This window comes from Rhipicephalus sanguineus, chromosome 5 (genome assembly GCF_013339695.2).
Source record: "Rhipicephalus sanguineus isolate Rsan-2018 chromosome 5, BIME_Rsan_1.4, whole genome shotgun sequence".
Taxonomy (NCBI): Eukaryota; Metazoa; Arthropoda; class Arachnida; order Ixodida; family Ixodidae; genus Rhipicephalus; species Rhipicephalus sanguineus.
The window spans coordinates 166,710,250-166,730,676 of NC_051180.1; the positions used below are offsets into that span (position 1 = coordinate 166,710,250).

At 45.3% G+C, this 20,427-nt stretch overlaps 1 protein-coding gene and 1 pseudogene across 1 annotated transcript in view; both read left to right on the top strand.

Moving 5' to 3' along the window:
• Nucleotides 1-20,427, top strand: part of LOC119394416 (histone acetyltransferase type B catalytic subunit) — a 51,932-nt gene that overhangs the window by 1,193 nt on the left and 30,312 nt on the right. The window contains exons 4-6 of the mRNA XM_037661714.2: nucleotides 1,906-2,029; nucleotides 3,147-3,288; nucleotides 9,795-9,948. Of these exons, the coding sequence (XP_037517642.1) occupies nucleotides 1,906-2,029; nucleotides 3,147-3,288; nucleotides 9,795-9,948 (420 nt within the window). The remainder of the gene's footprint in view (nucleotides 1-1,905; nucleotides 2,030-3,146; nucleotides 3,289-9,794; nucleotides 9,949-20,427) is intronic.
• Nucleotides 4,468-5,411, top strand: LOC119394417 (uncharacterized; annotated as a pseudogene).

The following is a 20,427-nucleotide window of genomic DNA, read 5'->3' on the forward strand; positions in this document are numbered from 1 at the left end:
TTCATTGTTTTTGCATGAGCACTGTTAATGCCGCGCGACTGTCACATACAATGTTGGTCTCTGTGACTGTTTGTTACCATGAAAAAGTGAAAACCTCGAGATAACTCAAATTTTACGTAAAGTTTACGAACTTCAGCTAATTCTACGATTAATTTCACATTTTGTCAAGTTTTACAAAACATAAGTTCGTTTACAAAAAAAGCTTAGTCCGCCGGTCTCTGACCCTTATGTCGGAAGTTCGACGGTGGAATAAAAATGCTAGAGGGGATTTCCTTTCGAGGAAGCTTTTACAAGTGTGTGAAGTTGGTAATAAAGTAGCCGGAAAAAGTTATTCTGATCCAAAAATAGCTTGCTGTCTGGCACACTCTGCTGCTCCTGTTTGCTCTTGCTTGTATACTGCATTTAAAGTCTAATTATCATTAATAAAGTGAATGCTTATTTTCCAGATTTCCTATGTTTAGGGCAAGTCTTAAAAATGAGTGCATGTTATTCTCCTCATCTTAGTGTTGTGCACGAAAATTTTTTTGAAATTTCTAGTTGGTAGGTATGATAAGGGTTTAATTTGAGCAGTCGCTTAAGCTAATGAGCTTAACTAATATGTAGAATGACAGTGCTGCTGTTGACTTCCTTGATTTTTTAACGTAAATTTTATCGGATTTCTTCACGAATTGGGTCACAGGTTGAACTGAGAGGAAGATGGTGAGGATCTAGAAAACCCATAGGAAAGGAAATTCTAAACAATTTTGGAGTGATATACTGTACTCCTCTGGTGTGGGAGTGTGATTTACACATTTGGTTCAGATACTGATGACAACATTGCCTTAGCAAAATGCCTTGTAAGGAAGCTAGCTTTACAGTTACGAATTAAATTTGTTGTAATGCAAGGCACATGATTGTGAAGCTGAGGGTTATTTTAAGGAAACCGTTGCTGCCTCTTCACCTTCTGGTGTCAAACCAGTATCCATGCCCCACTGTATCGTCCAAATTGAGCAGTTAAAAGTGAATATATATGAACAAGTGCAATAGTTGTGTGGGGTCTGCGCATTCTCATTAAAATATGGGCCTCCTGCAAAGGTCGCATCTTCATAGTTTCCACATGTTGCGTTAATTCGCTGCTACTTTTGTTATCATAGTTCTTTACAGCAACGTAAAGTTTATATAAAAATTGTTGGCACATTCCTAAAGATTTTTAGTATCACTGTTATATTCTTACTTAGTTGGGAAAATTGAGAAATGCTGGGCTAGTTGGAAATGTGCAGCGTTTAAGGCTTTCAGTTAATTTACGTTGGAAGTTTAACATGCTGGAACTTTGATAAGATTGTCAGGCACATTGCAGTGGGAGACCTTGGATTAATTTCAATAATTTTGGATTTTTTACTCTTAAGTACACGATTATTGTACCAGCCACCATGGCGTGTGTCACTTTAGATATCGCTGCAGAAAAGCCAGACATTCAAGTTGTGTGTGAATAAGCTTTGGGAGCTGTAATGCTATGTTCAAACCATGATACATCCTGGTAATGACAATTTGAGATAGCAGCAGCTCTTTATGGCAGACAGATATGATGGTAACAGTTGTTTATACAAAGAGCAAAACAAAATTAATATCATAATTGTGCACAATATAATTAAAAATGACAACATACAATTACTGAATGCTCGTGGTATATAGATTCAAAAGAGAAAGAAAGCATTCTACAGCAAAGTATACTTACAGAGCAAGAGTACTGCCTTAAAATGTTGTAAATAACATAAGTAACAAATTTGTGAAAAAAATGTTTCTTGAAAAATTGAGCGTGAAAACACCCAGAGATAAACAGGAATAATAGGGAAATGCAGGAACTGGTGAGAAAGGGTCATTGGTCTGCTTTTTCTCACCTTAGCATTTTATTTCATTATTTTTCAGGGAAAGCATCTTTGGTTACCGGGACTTGCAGGTCAAACTGTACTACGGATGCTGCTCACTCACTCCATACCTCGGCATGTCCTACACCGAAAAGATTGATCTGAAAAAGAGCGACGGCCTCAAGGTACGCCGATGGTGCTCCGCCCGTTGTCGCAAGCGATGCTGCCACGAAAAGCCATCAACATCATCAGGCAGTTTCTTCCTTTCCTGTCACCCGACAGAGTGTCCGTGTTGCTTTGCCCGAGCGTGAAGTCGCGTGTCTGACACACATCCGCTCTGTTGTTTACAAGAGAGCTATGCTAAATCAGTTTGATGGAGCCGTAGAACCACTAGCACAGGGGTCTTAAACACTCGGCCCGCAGATCTGTCACTAGTAACCCGGACCGCACGTGACTGTTTTTGTCCTATATTTTTTTTCTTAAGTACATTCATGCGCGTTAAATTTTGCTAAATGGTACTCACATTATTTACTCTCCTGTTGCGATTGATAATGGTTTGTTCAGATATGCTACACAGATGTGACGGATCTCAAGCATTTCTTTTGTGAGGCATCCCATAAAGTCACCATATGTTGGAACATTACCATGAAACAAAAGCTCTATATTTCAGAATTGATGTCCAGATTTTGTCGTTCTGAAGATCGGTATGTTGCTCGAATCCTGATGTCCACTCCCTTTCACCTCCCCCCCACGCCCGCTTCAACTTTCACTCTCCCGACCCTTGCGGGATTAAATTGCATGATTGCGGCCCACTAGCTGGGGTGAGTTTGAAACCCCTGCGCTAGTGTATGAGAAGCATAGCGATTAAGTTTATACGGGGCTGTCTAGCTGGGACGCTACACGACTCCACACGTGTGAATCGATGGTGCACGAAGTACGTTAGACTGAAAGCTGTTGGCATTCCTGACTTCAAGTTTTTCTGCTCGCTCGGACCACTATACTACCACACTGTGGAATACACATTGCTACAAGTTTCATGTCACCGGCAGGGTGCATACCCGAGGGTAGTCATAGTATGACTACCCTCGTTTTTAGACTACCCTCGTTTTTACACAAGATATGTTGCTTGTTTCTGAAGATTGACGCTGTCGGGTTTCTTGTGTAATGTTGAACATGACAGTGCATCGGTGATGGTGCAGGTATCCCTCCGGTGTTTGTATAACTACTATAAAATGTTTACTCCTTTGAAAGTCGCGACGCGTGTCTGGTGGTGAGAAAATTGATCACATTTTTTGCTTCCAGGCTGACGACGTGCTCAAAACCGTCTTGGAGAAGCTGCCGTCTGGCGTCCACACGAACATTGACGAGTTTGTGTCAATACTTCCGAAAGAAACTGCATTCCGGCCATTTGGTGAACTGCTTCACTCCTTCAAGATCGGAAGAGGTACGTACCTCACTGAATTGCTTGCGATGGTTCACATTTATTCGATAAATATGCAAAGAAAATTCTCAACATCATGTGGTACGGATCGGGGACCGCCATTGGCTGCTGCGCGCGCCTTGTGTGTTGTGAAGCCTACTTGCAGCGTCAGTGTCTCATCGAGCTGCGCAGCTGAACAGTGGTTCTCTCATGTCTTTATCTTCATTATGGACGAAGAAAGCCATAGCAAGCAGGCTCACCGAACAAATTTGTGTCCTCAAATTTGTCACCGTCGCTGCACCGATTTGTACCGGTGTCCTCAAATTTGTTTGCTCAGCGAACAAATTTTGAGGACACCGGTACAAATCGAAGCCAAACACTCGCCCGACGGCAAGGGCATCTGCTGCCTCCAGGCCTAGTGACAGCGATGTCGATGCATCCGACGAGTTTGCTGCGGCGTTCAAGTACGTCATTGCCTCCCAAAAAAAGATCGGACTCTTCGACGATGAAGAAAGGTCACGGGATGACGAGTCTTCATTGATCGCTCACATAACATCGTTGAACATCCTGGTGAGTGGCGCAGTGTGTCCAACGTGTCGCTGTTCGGGATCACGCGTCCGGGAACCAGCTGACAAACGGAAAGGACTTGCATCGTTTGTGGAGCTACACTGTGCAAACAGTGAGTGCCCCAAAACTATTCTTTCGGCGATGTATACATCCCGGCGAGTTTCTTCAAGTGGGGAGGCTACCGTGAGCGCTGCGGGTGACGTACCGTTCGCAAGCAGGACCTATGACAGCGGGAGCTCGCGTGATAGCTACGCTGTCAATGTGAAAGCTGTTGTGGCGGCGCGCTTTGTTGGGATGGGCTACGAGCAGCTGGTCCGATTTGCGGGAATTCTTGGTTTGCAAAAGCCACTGCACCACACGTCCATCACAGCCATCAGCCGGAAAGTCCGTGATGTGGCAATGGATGCCATCTCTGCAAATCTTGCAATGTCTAGGGAACTCACAGTTGGTAGGGACGACATTGCCGTAATGTACGATGGTACATGGCAGAAACGCGGTCACAAAAGCCACAATGGCATTGGTACAGTTGTGTCCCTCGACACTGGACTTTGTTTGGACTTCGGAGTCCTGTCAAACTTCTGCCTAGCCTGCTGTCAGCACCAGGCTCTGCCAGATGAAGAGGAAGAAATTAGGCAAGCGTTTCAGGCCCTGTCTGTGAGCGAAATATTGACTGTTCGGCCCACGCTATGGAAGCAGAAGCTGCCGTGCACATTTGGCAAAGGAGGCAGACTTATGACACACCATTGCGGTTCAATAAGTTCCTCAGCGACGGCGACTCAAAAGTGTACACGGCAGTTGTTGAAGCGAATCTCTATGGTGATGCTGTGAACATTGAAAAAGAGGATTGCACGAACCACGTAGCAAAGCGCCTCGGGACTGCTGTTCGCAAACTCAACGAGCCACTGCCAATAGGGGAGAAGCTAAAAGAGCCTGCGATTCAGAAGCTGCAGACATATTATCAGGTCGCCATCACAAGCAATAGGAGCATCATTAAGGACATGCACCAGGCGATTTGGGCCCCGTAGTTTCATTTCTGCTCATCAGATGGTGCGAGCATCCACGAATTCTGCCCGGATCGGCCAGGATCTTGGTGGAAACACAGGCGTGCCGAAGCCTTGGGCAAACCTGCATCGGCACACACACCCCTGCTCACCAAGGCCCAGGGAAAGGCAATACTCCCCATCTACAAAAGGCTCACCGACGAGAAACTGCTTGCGCACTGTGTTCAGGGCAAAACTCAGAATGCAGCGGAGTCGCTAAACAGTAAAATTTGGCTCCTCTGTCCGAAGACATGATTTGCCTCAAGATATGTTGGGGAGATGGCCACTGTCATGGCTGTTCTGTGTTTTAATCGAGGGCACTCCAGCTTTGGACGTGTCCTGGAAGTATTGGGCGTGCTCTCACCTCATGACCTGGTTGCACTTGGCACATCACGGTACAGCACACGCCAGCAAAAAATGTCTGGAAAGCTAACAGGAGAAGCAAGGGCTCATCGGCATGCGCTGAAGAAGAAATCTCTTGCGGAGGAATCAGCTCGAAAGAGCCGTGAGGGAGAAACTTATGGTGTGGGCTCATATTAGCGGCAGTGGCAACTAGAAGAACAATTTCCCTCTTTTGTGTGCAAATTTGATCGCATTTCATGACCTCTTTCATAAATAAACATTGAATTTTATCTTTAAAATTCACTTTTCTCAAAACACACTTTTCGACAACTTTTTCAGCATGCCCTCTTGTTTTTGGTACTTCTGGTGCTCGGATCCACATGAAATTTTGCCCAAATTTTCTCTAATGTGTGAGGAGTGCAGTTACCTCCTCGAAATCTCAATATTATGTTATGCATGTTAGAAAATTTGCAAGTAAACATTTACTGGGGTCTGGGTAATATGGACTTCCCATGTTTGAATTTTTCACGTCTAGTAAATATTTTATATGCACTTTCTGAATAGCTTTTGGCACTCTACAGTTCAATTGGAGTAATAGGAGCCATCAATTGTCAAGCTATATAGAAGTTTAAGGATCGAAATGGGGGGGCTACAAGGCCTGTGTTTTACACATTTGTCATGGTGCAGAACAAAAAGTATGCAACTTACAAGAAAACTAATTATATATTTGAAATCAGCATAAAAATCTCTACAAATACCCCAAGTTTCATTGCTCTAGGATGAATATGAAAAAAAAAAGTGTCTTCGAGCTGCATCTCCCCTTAATAGCCTCTTTACATGCACACAGAAATGTATAACATTGCAACATGGTTCCTTGTGTTAGTTTATGATCTTTCTCTGATTGCAGCATCATCTCGTGGCATTTTAAATGCTTATGTCGAAGGTTTTACAAAAGTGAATACGTCAAATTTAGGCTTGTGTGAATAGTAAATTTTAGGTTTGAAGTGAATTCGAAGTGAATAGTGATTTGGTTGAATAATTTTGAATCAAATTTGAATAGTATATATCACATATTAGAAAGAAAAATGAGCATATTTGTCGTTGCCAAACTAACCTGCACAATATTTTTTTAAAGTTGAAACAAGGCATGTACAAATGTCACTCTTTTTGGTTCAAAGGGAAGTGGAACCAACTTTGAATAGTAGCAGGATTTGACTTTCGGTAGAATGCAAGTGATAACCTATAAAATATGCAACATTTTAAAATTTACTGTATTTAGAGCATATAAGCCAGTATAAAAAGCTTTTAAACAGAATTATGAATTGATGTGAGGGTAATATGTTCGTTTAACCTTGAAGTGAGGCTTCGCGGCAGTGTGGATTTTCTCTGGAAAATTGTATTTACGGTATAGCACCCCTGCACTGCAGTGAAACCACCTGTACAGGGGGGTTGCATGCTATTAATTCATTTCGAATACTTCAAGTACAGCCATTCATTCATTTCAAATACTTCGAATTTTCGAATAACAAGCCTTGTCAAATCCACTCTGCAGAAACCCACAAAGTGGCACAGGTGTTACGAAAGGGAAAATTGACAACCACCGTTTGTAGCTCAGTGTTATGTGGATTTTTCATAAAGAAAGCTTCTTAAGTGACAAAAATCCATGCTGGTCCAGGGATCGAACCCAGGAATAATGCCTTTTTTGGGGCTGTTGCTCAGAAGTATACAAAGGTAGTGAATATACTTTGTGCTCAAAGTATAATCCATGAAAACTGTCACATCAAGCATTCAAACCATTGAAATGGGGTGCCTCTGAGTTTTAGTATAGAATTTTTTTCACCTGTAACATCCGTTTCATCTTAGAAATAATAAAGGCAGATAGCCGCAATAATGAATAGTATGGGTCTTTGAAGGACACAACACCTGTATCAGAATGGAGCTGCTGCGAGAAACCTAACTGCTGGACACTAAAGAGAAAAAATGGTACGGCCTAGATCGATAAATTGTGCTCTGAGAACTCAAATGTCATTAATTGCGCCATCATAGGTTTATTAATGGAGGAGAAAATCAAGTTCAAAGTTTAATTTTTGAATTTCGCACCGAAATCTCCCCGCGTGACGTCACGGATTTCAAAGTGTATATATTGTATTTTGGCGCCGCTGGCTCAACAAAATTACCCCAAACTTGGTATGTTACGTCTATGGCCCCCTCAGAGGACAATGCACTTCATTTTTACTGATTAGGAACTATGTAGTCCCTAGTAGGCGCTGTCAAAACCCGTGACGTCACAACGAATGGTGCGGAAACATCAAGGTGGCGCCGCCACCCTCATTTTGTTTTTGTGGTTTTTCTCGCTTACTAAGCGTCTTCTCGCAGCAAGTTTGGTGTTTTCGGCATTGTGAGAGAGTAGTTTACTAATATGAGAAAAATCGTTTTGCTCTTTAGTGTATGCATGCTGCCAACTATATTGATTGTTCAGCTCCAGTAAATCTCAAGGCTGAGAATAAATTCTTTGTGCTGGTCTTGTTTTGGTGGTTACGCTGGCAGACTCATCTGTTCACGTCTCAACTGACACTTGTGAGAAAGCAATGTGTGATTTCAATAGGAAGGCTGATATGGCTATGAATAGTACAAATTGTTATTGCAATATAGTTCCCAAAGCAGCTAAAATTAAATACAGTAATGCATCAACCAGTGACAGTTTCAGCTACAAGTAATGCAGTTAAACCTGTCTATAACGCACCTCCATGCAATGAATTCCGCGATATTACGAATTTTTTCTGTTTCCCGCTGTTACTCCATAAAAGCACATGTATTTGTGACCTCTGTGTAACAAAGTGGCAACGGGAGGCACCATTGATATAAATTTTCGCTGCCAACAACCTAGGGATTTTGCCCCAAATTTTGTCATTTTTGCACGAGCTGGAGCCGCATTCATCTTCTGCGGTTGCCTCGCCGACGAGAGCACGAAGCGGCGTCGCTTGTGCGCGTGGCGCGCTCAAAGCCCCGGCGACTGCGAGGCGAGAGCGAGTGCTCGGTTGTGCATGCGGATGCATGTGAGGCGAGCAGGCGAGGCCTGTGCTCCTCGAGCCAGATTTCTTGCCACCGAGGGCGCGTGTGGAGGCGTGCCTCCCCCCTCCCCCCTCCTCCCTCCCTTCAAACCTCATCCAGCCGCTCGCGGGTGCCATCTTGCTACACCTGACAACTTTTCTTGACAGCACTGTGGAAGCTACAGAACCAAAGCACATGTCTGCTACTGCACCAAAAAAATAGTACTTAAAATTACTGATAATTGTCTGATTTGCCTTGCTGAAATAAATGCTACTTTATTTATTGTGAGACTTGGAGTTGCGGGAAGTCGTAAATAAAATACAGTTATTGTTCACTTTGCAAGAATGCCTTCCTTTTCTTTCCATTTTTTAGACAGCACCACCTTTTCAGCAAGCCTGTTTTCCACTGTAAACATGGTGTCCATGACGTCAGTGTGCAGCCGAAAAGGCGCTGTTTAGTTCTCGAAGAAAAATATACCCGTAATATGACACTAAAATGTACACTAAACAATCGAAATGTTTCTCCCGTTCACGTTGTTCGTGCATATAATTTTCTGAACGCGTTAACGATGTGAGGGAGTAAAACAGAAATCAGCCGCAAGCTGCCATACTACCTGCGGAGCAACACAAATGTGCGGAAGCCCCGCCTTCATAGCCTTTGCTCCACAGTCAAGATAAGTTGTTGCTGAGTATAACTGCGCCGGCTTTATTAAAAAGAAAGAACGCAAAGAAAATCGGTTTTTATGTTGGCAGCGCCACGCTTCGGTTGTTACAGTAGTCTTTGAACTGCACTTCGTTAACGTGACACCAGGTGACGCCACTAAAAAGAACTTGCTCCGTGTCGTTACACTTCGAGCTCGCGCTGTATATGTGGGGCCGCGTCGCATATAGAGTTCGCTCTTCGTTTTTGACACGGTGCGCGTGTGCGTGGTTTCACTGCGCGCATGGAGCAGCCCCTGACGACGTGACTGTGTCGTCACTACTGGGGAGATGTCAGATTAGGTGCTGGTGGAAACTGTCCGCAACCACGGTGACAACGACGGATCTTCGGAGGTCGACTCGTCACCGTCGTCATGCGCTGTGCAGTCTTGCGTCGTGCCGTGACGGTGCGTTGCCGGAGCAATTCTCGGAGGCTACGGCTAGTTGATGACCGAGCAGCATTGTATTAATGGCCTACAAACGTTCAGTATTGCCATCCCTCACAAACAAGCAGTAGAGCAAAATAACGCAGTTTTTTGCTGCTAAATAAATGGTTTGGGTGAGCTCTGCCTTCAGTTCCCCTTGCGTTTAACTTGTGCGTTTCTTTTCCGAATTTTTGTGCTGAAACTTGATATAACGAAAACCTGTTTATAACACATTTTTTTTGGAATTTGTCAATTTTGTTATGACCAGGTTTAACTGTATAAACAAGCTGGTATAGGACAAAACTAAGTGTGCACAATTTCAGTGAATGTGAACAAATAGGCTATGTAGCAGCGATAGTGTTCGCAGACCAGTAGTAACTTGGCTAGTGTGCTCCTTCTCTTCCAAGGTGGCCTGTCTCGCACGTTCGAGCTGTACTCTGCGAGTGTGACGACTCCTGGCTTTCTGGATTATCACGCTCGCATGCAGAGCTTTATCCTGTGGTTCATCGACGCGGCTTCGTACATCGACTCGGACGACGAGAAGTGGGAGTACTTTGTCCTGTGAGTGGGCTTTGCTTTACTTACGCCCTCAAAAGACTGCCTGTCATTAACCCTTTGCGGTCCGAAACCTTTGCCATTTTTCCGGCTGTTCTGTTTCCAAAATATTTTGACTGTTTTGAGCACTGCAAAAGAAAAACAAGAACTGTGCATAAGGAACTAATCACATCTTTACTTTTGCAGTTAATGTTGTGCCCAAGACTTTCAGCGATCTTTGGGCAGCGTGCGTGTGGTGCCCAACAGTGGTCCACTGTGGTCATGTTGAGTTGTCGGGAGGGGCCCAACAATGGACCGTGAAGGGTTAAAGCACTGATTAGCTGCGGATGGTTAAATGGACAGTGGCTATCTTAAGTCTCGTTCCAGTTATGACAAATCTGAAGGGGAAGCTAAACTTACAGTTAAAGAGTGCCAATTTTCGAACATGCCTGATAATTCAGATGCTTTTGTGGCACTGCCACATGCCCTTATAGTCAATGTACAAGGACATCTGAAATTTCAGACGCTGAAAAAACTCGTTGGGATACATTTGTTCAGACTTTGTGCTTTGATTACAAATGCGAGACATTATTATTAGAAGCCACAACTACTGCCATGTTAGTTATCTCTTAGCCTTGAGCCAGTACTGTCTTGTATCAATCTGCTTGCAGCCGGAACAGTTCTAAAAATCAACTTCGCTACAATGCAAAGGTGTTATGTAGTGAAGAATTCCAAGACAGAAGGGGCTGCTTTCACTGGGCACTGTGAGTCCCTTAAGGTGGGGGTTCCACTGCAGTGTAGTTTCATTCTGAGCCGCCAGAAGACGCCACCAAGTCACGTTTGGAAAAAAGACAGGAAAATGCGCTCTCCGGCCGTCGCGACAGCGAAGAGCCTCTCCCTGCTGCAACTAATCCACTCTTTTCAGGGGCGCCGCTGCTCCTTTGAAAAGTTTCAGATGTGCTTCACGCCCCCCCCCCCTTCCCTCCCGCTCCCCCCCCCCCCAAAGAAAAAAAAAAGCACGGCCCAGAGAGCCTTCGTACTCCCATGCCACTGTCTAGAAAAGAGGTGCCTCTTTCTCCTGGTAGTATAACTATTTACGCGCCGCTGCCGCAAGGGCTGCTTTTTTTTTTCTCCCCTTCAACGACGCCTCTTTCTATCTCTCCTTCTGTGATGACCCTCGCTCACTTGTCCCTGTCCCCAGCGGTGCGGTTCTTTTCACGGGAGGAACAATTGCGCTGCAAACCGCTCACGTAGGCTGCCTGGCCAGCTGCTCTCCGTGACATACAGTGCCGAAATGCGGGTTTGGGTGACAAACTATCGCGAAGGTCACATCACAAGCGAACCATGAGACATCACATCCTTCCGTGTACAGTGTACTTATGTAAATAATCCCCTCTGTCGCTGTCGTTTACTCCTACCTCATTTACTGATTGTCACTACTCAGTCATCTGCTTGAGCTAGACAGCGGTCATCATAATAAACTCTCCCTTTTCTTTGTTCCATTTCTATGTACTTCCTCAAGTAAACAGCCACTTACGTCTACCACTCTATATGCCGTTACACATCATGACACAATCGATCTATGTACTAAAGATTTTATTTCTCTCGAGAAAGAATTGACAGCAATATTTTGTAGAGAGAACGCTATAATTATGCAGTAATTATTCTCCAAATAATTGTGGTGACATGAGGGCTTCTATTCACAGTTTATGAATTATTTGCAAATGCTCAGGGAAGTTCTGTTCGCGTACACACACACACATATATATAGAAAAGTGAAAAAAAAAACACGTGTGCGAAGCAATTTTATTTACGTTTCACTGGAGGTCTAAGCTTCATCAGATAAAGCTCGGACCCCGAGCGGAACGTAAATAAAATTGCTTCGCACGCGTGTCTGACTTTTCTGAGAATCTTTTACCGAACCTAGAAACCCTGCGTCGTTTCTGAGTGTGTTACACACACACACACACACACACACACATATATATATACATATATATATATATATATATATATATATATATATATATATATATATATATATATATATATATATATATATATATTTGCGCAGTAGAATTGACAGCAATCTTTCCGCGCCAAAAGTATGCAGAAGACATCGTTGTCACTGCAATTGTGCTGGAACGTGAGACATGGTGGTCTGACAGGAAGAAAAAGAAAGAATAAAGACGAGACTGCCTCCAGGATAGCATTCAACTCTGTCCCGTTGTCAAAACTCTGCCGTTTGTGATACCCTGTAGAGGGTCGTGACGCTATTTCTGCGGCCCTTGTTGGGAACACGGCACAGTTTTACCCTGACCTGCAACACGGGGTGTAAGCAAACTCGTATGTACTCCTTCCTTCCCCCATGGAAGAAACGCGCCCAGTGGTCGTGTGTAACACCTCCACCCCCCCCTCCTCCCCTCATTATACCCGACACAACTTCTCGTTCGTCTGTAGGAGAAGACAAATTCTATTTGACTAGCTGTGCTCTTCCTTCACCGTGTAACATAAGCTTCCGAATGTAACCTAAGCTTCCGAATGTTCGAAAGACGGGTAGTTTGGCAATTGCGTGCTACAACGCTGCCGCTCTGACCCACGGTGTCAAACCCGTGCTAATTGCCTAAGCAGCACAGTTTTCCCTGCTATACGTACCGTCATTTATTTCATTTGAATTGAAACTTCAGCAGAGTAGTATCAATTCATCTTTTGGTTGAGGCAGCATTTATTTATCATGTTACCGTGTGCAAAGCATCAGACGAACCGCAAAACCATTTCTATGACAGAGCTGAAGCAATTACGTCTTGAGCGACATATATGCGTGGCATGAATGGTCCTGGTGCGTTATTCTCTTGTCGGGGGAACGACTTCTCTATTCGCGTACGCTATTTCAATAGGATTTTGATTTCGTTACAATAACATGATGAGTGGTCGTTTCACCCAAATTGTCAGTAATTGACACCAAGCTGGCGCTGATCGAAGCGTAGACGGCCTAACAGCCGGAGACGCACAGTGCGGTAGTCCGAGGTCCGTCTTCGGCGGAAACTCGGCGTCACGGCCTTTCCTGGGGCACAAAGGCGCCATGTGTCGCATTACCGCTTCGGCACCAGCGACAATGGTGTTGTTTCGAGCAATTGCAACCATGCACCTCCTGGTGCATGAGAAACAGCCGGCGTCTTCCTTATCGCCGCAAAGTGAGGCGGCTGCCTTTATTCCGTCCCGGCGCCCGAGGCAAAGGGTGGCTCGCCGATTGCGACAACTCTTGGAAAAAAAAGGTCGGCATATTCACTGACTAAATGCTAACCGTTTACTTGTCACAAAATACACTAGCCTCTTAGTAAGTGAAGGTAGTAAAATGCAGGCTAGTGGAACTTGCTACCTTAGTTAGTGAGTGAATAGTACTAGCTCGAATGGCTAGTCCATTACTAAGTTGTTAGTAACCGCGCTAACAACTCAATTAGAGGCTTACGCCTATTTTGTTTATATGTGCGTGTGCATTGCCATATAAAGATGATTCTATTACAAAAGTACCTAAAGGACTAAAAAAACGAAGTGGCATTGTCCTCGTACATTAACGAATGGCCGCTAATTACTTTATGTAATTACCGTGGTAGGTACACAAAGCAACCAACATACATAGAGGCATGAATTGATCACGAATGAGAAAACACACGCAAGTGCACACACAGAATAGCAAGACTTTTACGTAGCTGATATCTACTCTAGCAGCGGCTTGAAGACTATGCTCCTATGCACCGTGTACTGGTTGGCAATCATAGAATTTAGAAGAATAATTGATGTTTTCTACACATTGTCGTGTGCCCTTATATTTGCTTATATGCGTGCCATCACGTAGCACGAAACTTTAATTCCAAGGTAATCAACAAAACAAAAATTGTTTAAATTTTGCTAAAGACTGTCACGATTACGGCAAAGTATACTGCGCATCTACGAAAGATCTGGCAATGTGGGTGGCTAGTAGTTACTTAGTTAAAAACACCAAGTAAACTTTCTGGTTAGTGAAGGTAGCACTTTACGACCTTTACTAACTGCTGGCTAGTAAACAGATTTCGCGATGGTAGTAAAATACGCTCGAAAGTAGTAAATGCAAGCATTTACTAACCATTTACTACCTTTTTTCTAAGAGTGCACAGCGCACGCTCGAGAAGCTCAAATCTACGCGAGCAGTGGACACCAGTGGATGCGAATGAAATGCGTTCCGTTCTCTAGCGTCTCCCGTTACTAAGCACAGACTGTCGGCTTTCGTGCTGCAGCACACATTTTATTACCTGCTCTCATCCTCGCTCAATCGCCCTCCCCCCCCCCCCCCCCCCCCATGCTGCCTCTCAGCTTCAGGCTAGCACAGTGGATGTTATGCCCCATCTGCTGTACTCGTGGGGTCTAGACTACACCAGTCTTGGTGGTGTTGCCTCGTGCATAGTGCACCCCTTCTTCCCAGGGAAGGATTGGTTAGCCTACAGACTTTTGGGAAACCCTTGTCTCCCCCACTAACTCAATTAGACTGCATTGCCGTGGGAAACAGTGCCGCGTTCCAGCTGCGTTTACACGAATGCGACAGAATGCAGCGGTAGCACATCACCTTTCCTAGAGCAATGCGCCGCCGTTTACATGGAGTGCATGAACCCTCCCGAGAAGTCCTCGCTTTCTGCCCCCGCAGCTGTCGTGTAGTATCGAAGGGGTGCACTCGAAGCCGACTCGAGGAGGGGCCGGCGTTCCCCTTCAATTGTGTAAGGTGGTCCATGAGTCGGCTTACCCCTCGAAATCCACACCTGCCTGGCGCATTTGTGCGATGCGCCTTTCCAGCGCTTACACCCGTTTACATGGATGCGATGCGCCAGTTGTCGCATTCGTGTGAACGAGGTGCGTGCCGTGCCGGTTTACGGCAAACTGTCAACGCAGGCACACTACCCTACCGTGGGAAGATGAACTGGGCCACACTCAGACAACGTGGAGACCATTTTGTGGAGACGGTCTTGTTGAATGAATGGAGTCGCCCCAGCTGGCCGGTTATAATCCCGTTTACATGAATGCGACAGTAGCGCATCGGCTTTGCAAGCGCGTTTCGGAAAGGCGATGCGACGCCGTTTACAGAACCCCTCGTCTTCTCTTCGCCGCAGCGGCCATGTGGTTGCTGGCCGAGTTCATTGATGTCAGAGGGATACATGCGCTTAGCCGTGTCTGAAGCACGGGAGACAAAAATTACCACCTTTTTCTCCTTCATGAACCACTATACAAAGAGATACATATTAGCGCGAACAAAGAAACAAAGACTACAGAGAGAAGTGGGAGGAAGCAGAAAGGTTTCAGCGCCTGACCTGTCTGCTCCCTTCCAATTCCTTCTCGAGTGTTTGTTTTTTGCTTTGCGCTAATATGAATACCTTATAGCGAAAGAGGCACGCCCGGAGTTCGCACGACGGGAGGCCACCGTTACTCTCTTCGTGATTTACGGCCTGTGATTCGACCGGGGCTCGCAATACCATCCCTGTCTGACGTATTACTGCAATGCGCCTTCCTAGCGAATTGCCATTGTTAACATGAACGCGATGCGCATCTGTCGCTTTCATGTAAACGTGTTTTATGCACAACGATACCAACTATACTTTTTATAAACTTATCGTTTTCAAAAACGCTTCTCTTCTTGTCTGGCTACTAGGCGCAAGTCCCAGTTCGGCTACGTTGGCTCGTCAGCCTTACGACTCACGCTACGAGTTTACGACCCGCTATCCTCAGACATCGCAAGTTCTCAGCACGGCAGACTTTCCAAAGACGTTGAGTTGTTAGCTCCTAACGTTTCTCCTCAGGCGAAAGCGGCGGCTGATCACGAGCTGAGCAAAGAAAACAGAGAGGAGGTGTTCGATCGCGTGTCACGAGCACAACAGCATGCACTGCGCAGATATCGAGGAATAGCTGTTGATTTCAGCCGCCAGTGCAGCAACACAAGCCTACAGGCACGCGTCTAAGATTCCCGGCCGGAGGCTATCAATCGGATGTCACTGTCTTCCGACGGCAAAGCTGTGTTGCGTGGAACGATGTCATACTTCGGGTTTCCAGCTCACCACATCAGCATTGGACGCAAATTCCCGCTACCGCAAGAATTGCTGCGTAGTCACCGATATGGTCTGCGCACAAGGATATACAGCAGCGAACGAACCGGGACCCCAAGCGTATCACGCATGTATGCCACCTGCCGTTTGTAAAACCTTGCCTGAGGAGGTTTACTGAAGAAATAAAAAAACTTAGGAGGCCTACTATTTAGGGCCGAAACATACAAATCCAAGTGCCAGAAGAGATGTAGAGTAGACCATTCGGAAAATCCCAATGAATATGTGCCCGCACATGCCACAGGGTGACCGCAAATACGGCCGAAGCTTACCACTAAGGCTTTTTATATAAACTTTATTTGTGATTCGAGCAAACAGGTATACAAATTTAGGTGTGAAGTTTGCGATATTGGGCTGACAGAAACCGCGTTCCACACCCCAAAGTACAATCATTCAAAGCAAGAGCAATGAATCAGAGAAATACGCAAAGTGAGCTCGCAGTTCCTAGGCTGTAACCGCAGGCTGTCTAAAGGTGCGCGTGATAGAAGCGGGGGCGGAGGCAGGGTAACCACGCGAGCGCCTTGTTGCACGGTGTTCCGACTCAGAGTGAAGAGTTCGCAAACGCCCGCGTCCCCTTGGAGCTAGCCTTATGTAATTATGAGGAACGCCGCTATGGGGTACTCCTGAACACTTAGAGTGCACGGAAATATATACGCGGGTGTTCCTGGATTTCGTTGCCATGGAAATGCGCCTGTCGTAGGCGGAAATCGAACCCACGTCCTGAAGCGAAACAGTCCGATGCATAACTTGCCAAAGTATATGATAGACGGCGAATCGGAGCGAGCGTATCCTGCTAAGTTTCCGCTTGTAGCCTAATCTAGCAAGTACAGAGCACAGCAAGCCCAGTTGAACGGGATGGGTTACTTTCGCGCTCACGCACTTTTGCCCGGGGAAAATGCTGCGACGCATAAAGGAAAGGAAGCCGGTACCAAAGAAATTCGAGTGGCCTACATTTTTTAGAAGCGGAGGTATACATCTTAATTGTGTTTAATTGTTAATTTAGTTAGTTTAACTCTGCGGTGTTTAGTTTGTTAGCAGTAGCAGAAAGGAACACGCAGCAAGTACAAAACAGTTGTCGTGTCATTCCTATATATGTGTGCCTTATCTCGTATTTATGATGTTTATTGCTGTGGATTCATATGAACAAGCCCAGCAAACCACACCTCTGGAAAACGACATTTTTTTCTAAAAAAAAGGAAAGAAAAGGAAAGCTGAGGTGCTATTCAAAACATACTTCGCCCACGCAGATCTACTCAGTTATTATTAGTGATTCGAAGGAAAAGGAAAAAGGCACCTAATTTCTGCAGCCCAATAGGGAGCACGGCGCAGTGCCTAGTACTCAGTTCCCTCGCATCGCACGCGCACTGCCCGTTTTTCTGCTTTCTTTTGTCTGCCGTTGCACACCCCTCGGTTTTAGTGGTCGCCCGAGTGGGGCCACAAACATACGCACGCACACGAGGGGGACGTTCCGAGAGTACGGCTTTTTTTTTTTTTTTTTTTCACTTGACGACGCTCACCCCATACTCTCTGTGCAAAATCGGCATTTGCCCCCCTCCAGCCACACCGGCACTTGCCCCCACCCAAGCTATGCCAGCTCTCTCTCTCCCCCCCTCCCCCAGCCGCGATGCAAGACGGCTTTGCACCCCCCAAGGCGCCCATGCTTCACACTTGCTTTCACGCTCTCCCGCGCAGCCGTCTGAAAGGCAGACAAAAAGAGAAGACTTGCAGATGCTGGGGCATGGTCTGAAGTTGACATTCTCCCCTGAAGTAAAATGTTTTCGAACGCCACAGTCGGGGAGACGGGGAGCTTTCCAATGCAGCGCTTTCGTGTTGTCCGTCTAGGTGGCGCTAGAGGAAGATTTTCGTTGTAGTGATAGGAATAATGCAGATTTCTCAGTGTTCCTGCAGTATTTGTGTGTGATTAGTGTGTATAATTATATAAGGAGACCGTAACTATTATATTTTAAGCTATGCATGCGGAGATTTCAGCGCAGTTTGAAGATTACTCCACTTATGTTGACGTTTTCAGCATGAAAAATTAAGACAGTTTACGAGCTTCGTATCGCATTTCTGCTTGCTTTATTGAAAAACGCTAGGTCCAGGAAATAGATCGGGGACTATAGTTTCTCTACGTGCAAATTCGGCCATGGAACTTCAGTAGCTTTCCACGAAAATGGGCCACGGTAGGTCCCTATATTGAGAATATCACCCACTTTAGATGAATATAATTTAAAAAGTAGCACGTGCACATCGATGAAATTGGGTATTCAGACGGAAAATCTTATCCTCTACATACGCCCCGAAAATGAACTTTCTCTAGCGAATAGTTCCTGGACAATCTGCTGCGGAAGTTACTAAATTTGGCTGTTTTCAAAAGCTCAGCAACAAAAAAGTAGAAGTCCAACATCAATTTGCTACGTTGAGAAAATAGGTAAATATGTCTTGAATGTGCTGCGCAAAGAACAGTGCTGTAACTGTAGCAGATTTTTAAAAAAACGGTCACTGCTGAGGCACAGTCAGCCAAAACCGTGTAACTTGCGCTTATTCTTGGCTATCCATCCCCAAATACTAGTAGTTGACTTGTTTTTAATAAATATATTTGAAAAGTACAAAGATCAAGCTTTTCAATGATATATAAGTCAACTATATAAAGCACGGAGAACAGCCGCCGCGTCGGTTGGAAAAGTGACAAAAACGACGTGTTCGTGCCGCCGGAGTGAGACCGCCGCCTTAATTATACGCACCAGTGCCTGCAGTGACTTTCCTCTCTGTAAAACATCAATAATTCATGCCCATTCTAAATGCATGAATGGTGAAGATGTAGTTTCGATTAATCCCTCAACTGGTCTCATGTATTTGCCGACTGCACCACAGTTGCTTGTTGCTATGCGCACCAGTTAGCAGGCCCGTAGCCAGGAATTTTTTTTTTGGGGGGGGGGGGGGGGGCACTTGCTGAAAACCTTGACTATTTGAGAAAAACACCTATTTTGATCATTTATTTTTGGTAAAAACACGTACTTCACCAAAATTTCGGGGGGGGGGGGGGGGGGCTGGCTACGGGCCTGCCAGTTAGCATTTACAGTGATCGCTTTTATTCACATAACGGTTAACGGCTCCCTTCAACTTGCAATGTGTCTGATTCCACGAAGTGCTGCAAACGGTTGTCTACCTTTTTGGTATGTGCAAAGACCGGTCAATCAAAGGTTCCGTCTTCACTGTGAGTGCAGCGATGACTCTAAGAATGAGCATCGGAAATGCACTGAGTTGTTGCAGTGGCCACCGACAAACGTTTCAGTATGACTTATCGCCCGCTACGCTATCACGATGACTATCTTCAACTATCTGCTCAATATCGTGTGGCATAGCACCACTGTGAACATACTGCACATATTTAATAGGTGACAAACCAAACACGCTGTGCTGTAGTTCGCTGCCACTTCCGTGTGCGTGACTGTTAAGTGTGTCGTGGAGACACAGGATGCACATCGCTTACAGAATGGAAAGCGACTCGTTGCCGATGCAATAACCCAACAAGATACCAGCCACACCCAGACACGGTCAGGAGTGGCACTGGTGGAAAGAAACCTCACTGTACACACTCTCTATGACAGGCGCACATACAGTGCAGCAAGCGTCCAGGCACAGTGATGGCGGGAGTTGAGTAGTACAGGAACACCTCGTTAACTTAGATTTCACGGGACCAGAAAAAATGTCTGAATTACCCGAAGGCTGAATTATCGAGAGTATCGAGAAAACAGTGAACAAATGTCCATTATATTCATACACTTTTATTTTCTGCATGAATACGCAAATCTTGTTGTTATTGTGCATAAGAGCAGTGTAAAGCTGCAATTCACATCATTCCATGACTTCCTTCACAATTCGACTGCGATGCAAGATCCCCGTGTCTTAATTCATCCGAAATGTGCTCTGCACCCCTCCCCACGTATCGCCATGGTTAACACCACCATGCTCATGTAATTTTTTCATCAGCAGTATGGCCAACAACAGCAGCCAATCTAGTAACGTTGGGCAACAGATCATTCATCCATAGCGATTTAGCAGGGGAGTTTTATGCTAGTACATAGACCGCAGCTAAAAGGCTCTTCATATCGAACAGCTTCCATCATGTTGGTGTTTTTTGAAATTTTTTGTGTGCATTGCACAGAGTCAAAGCATAGCTTATGTGTGCCACACCAGCTGCTGAAGAAACCGTGGTTGCTAATGGCGTGACGAAGCTACTGAGTGCTGCATGTACTGCGGACGAGACCGTGGTTGCTAGCAAAGCAATCAGAGCGTCTACACAGTTCTGAAGGTGCGTGCAGCCTACACTCATTGAATGGAAACTTCCAGAAACTGCTTTGGCTCGCAGCCGCTGTGGAAG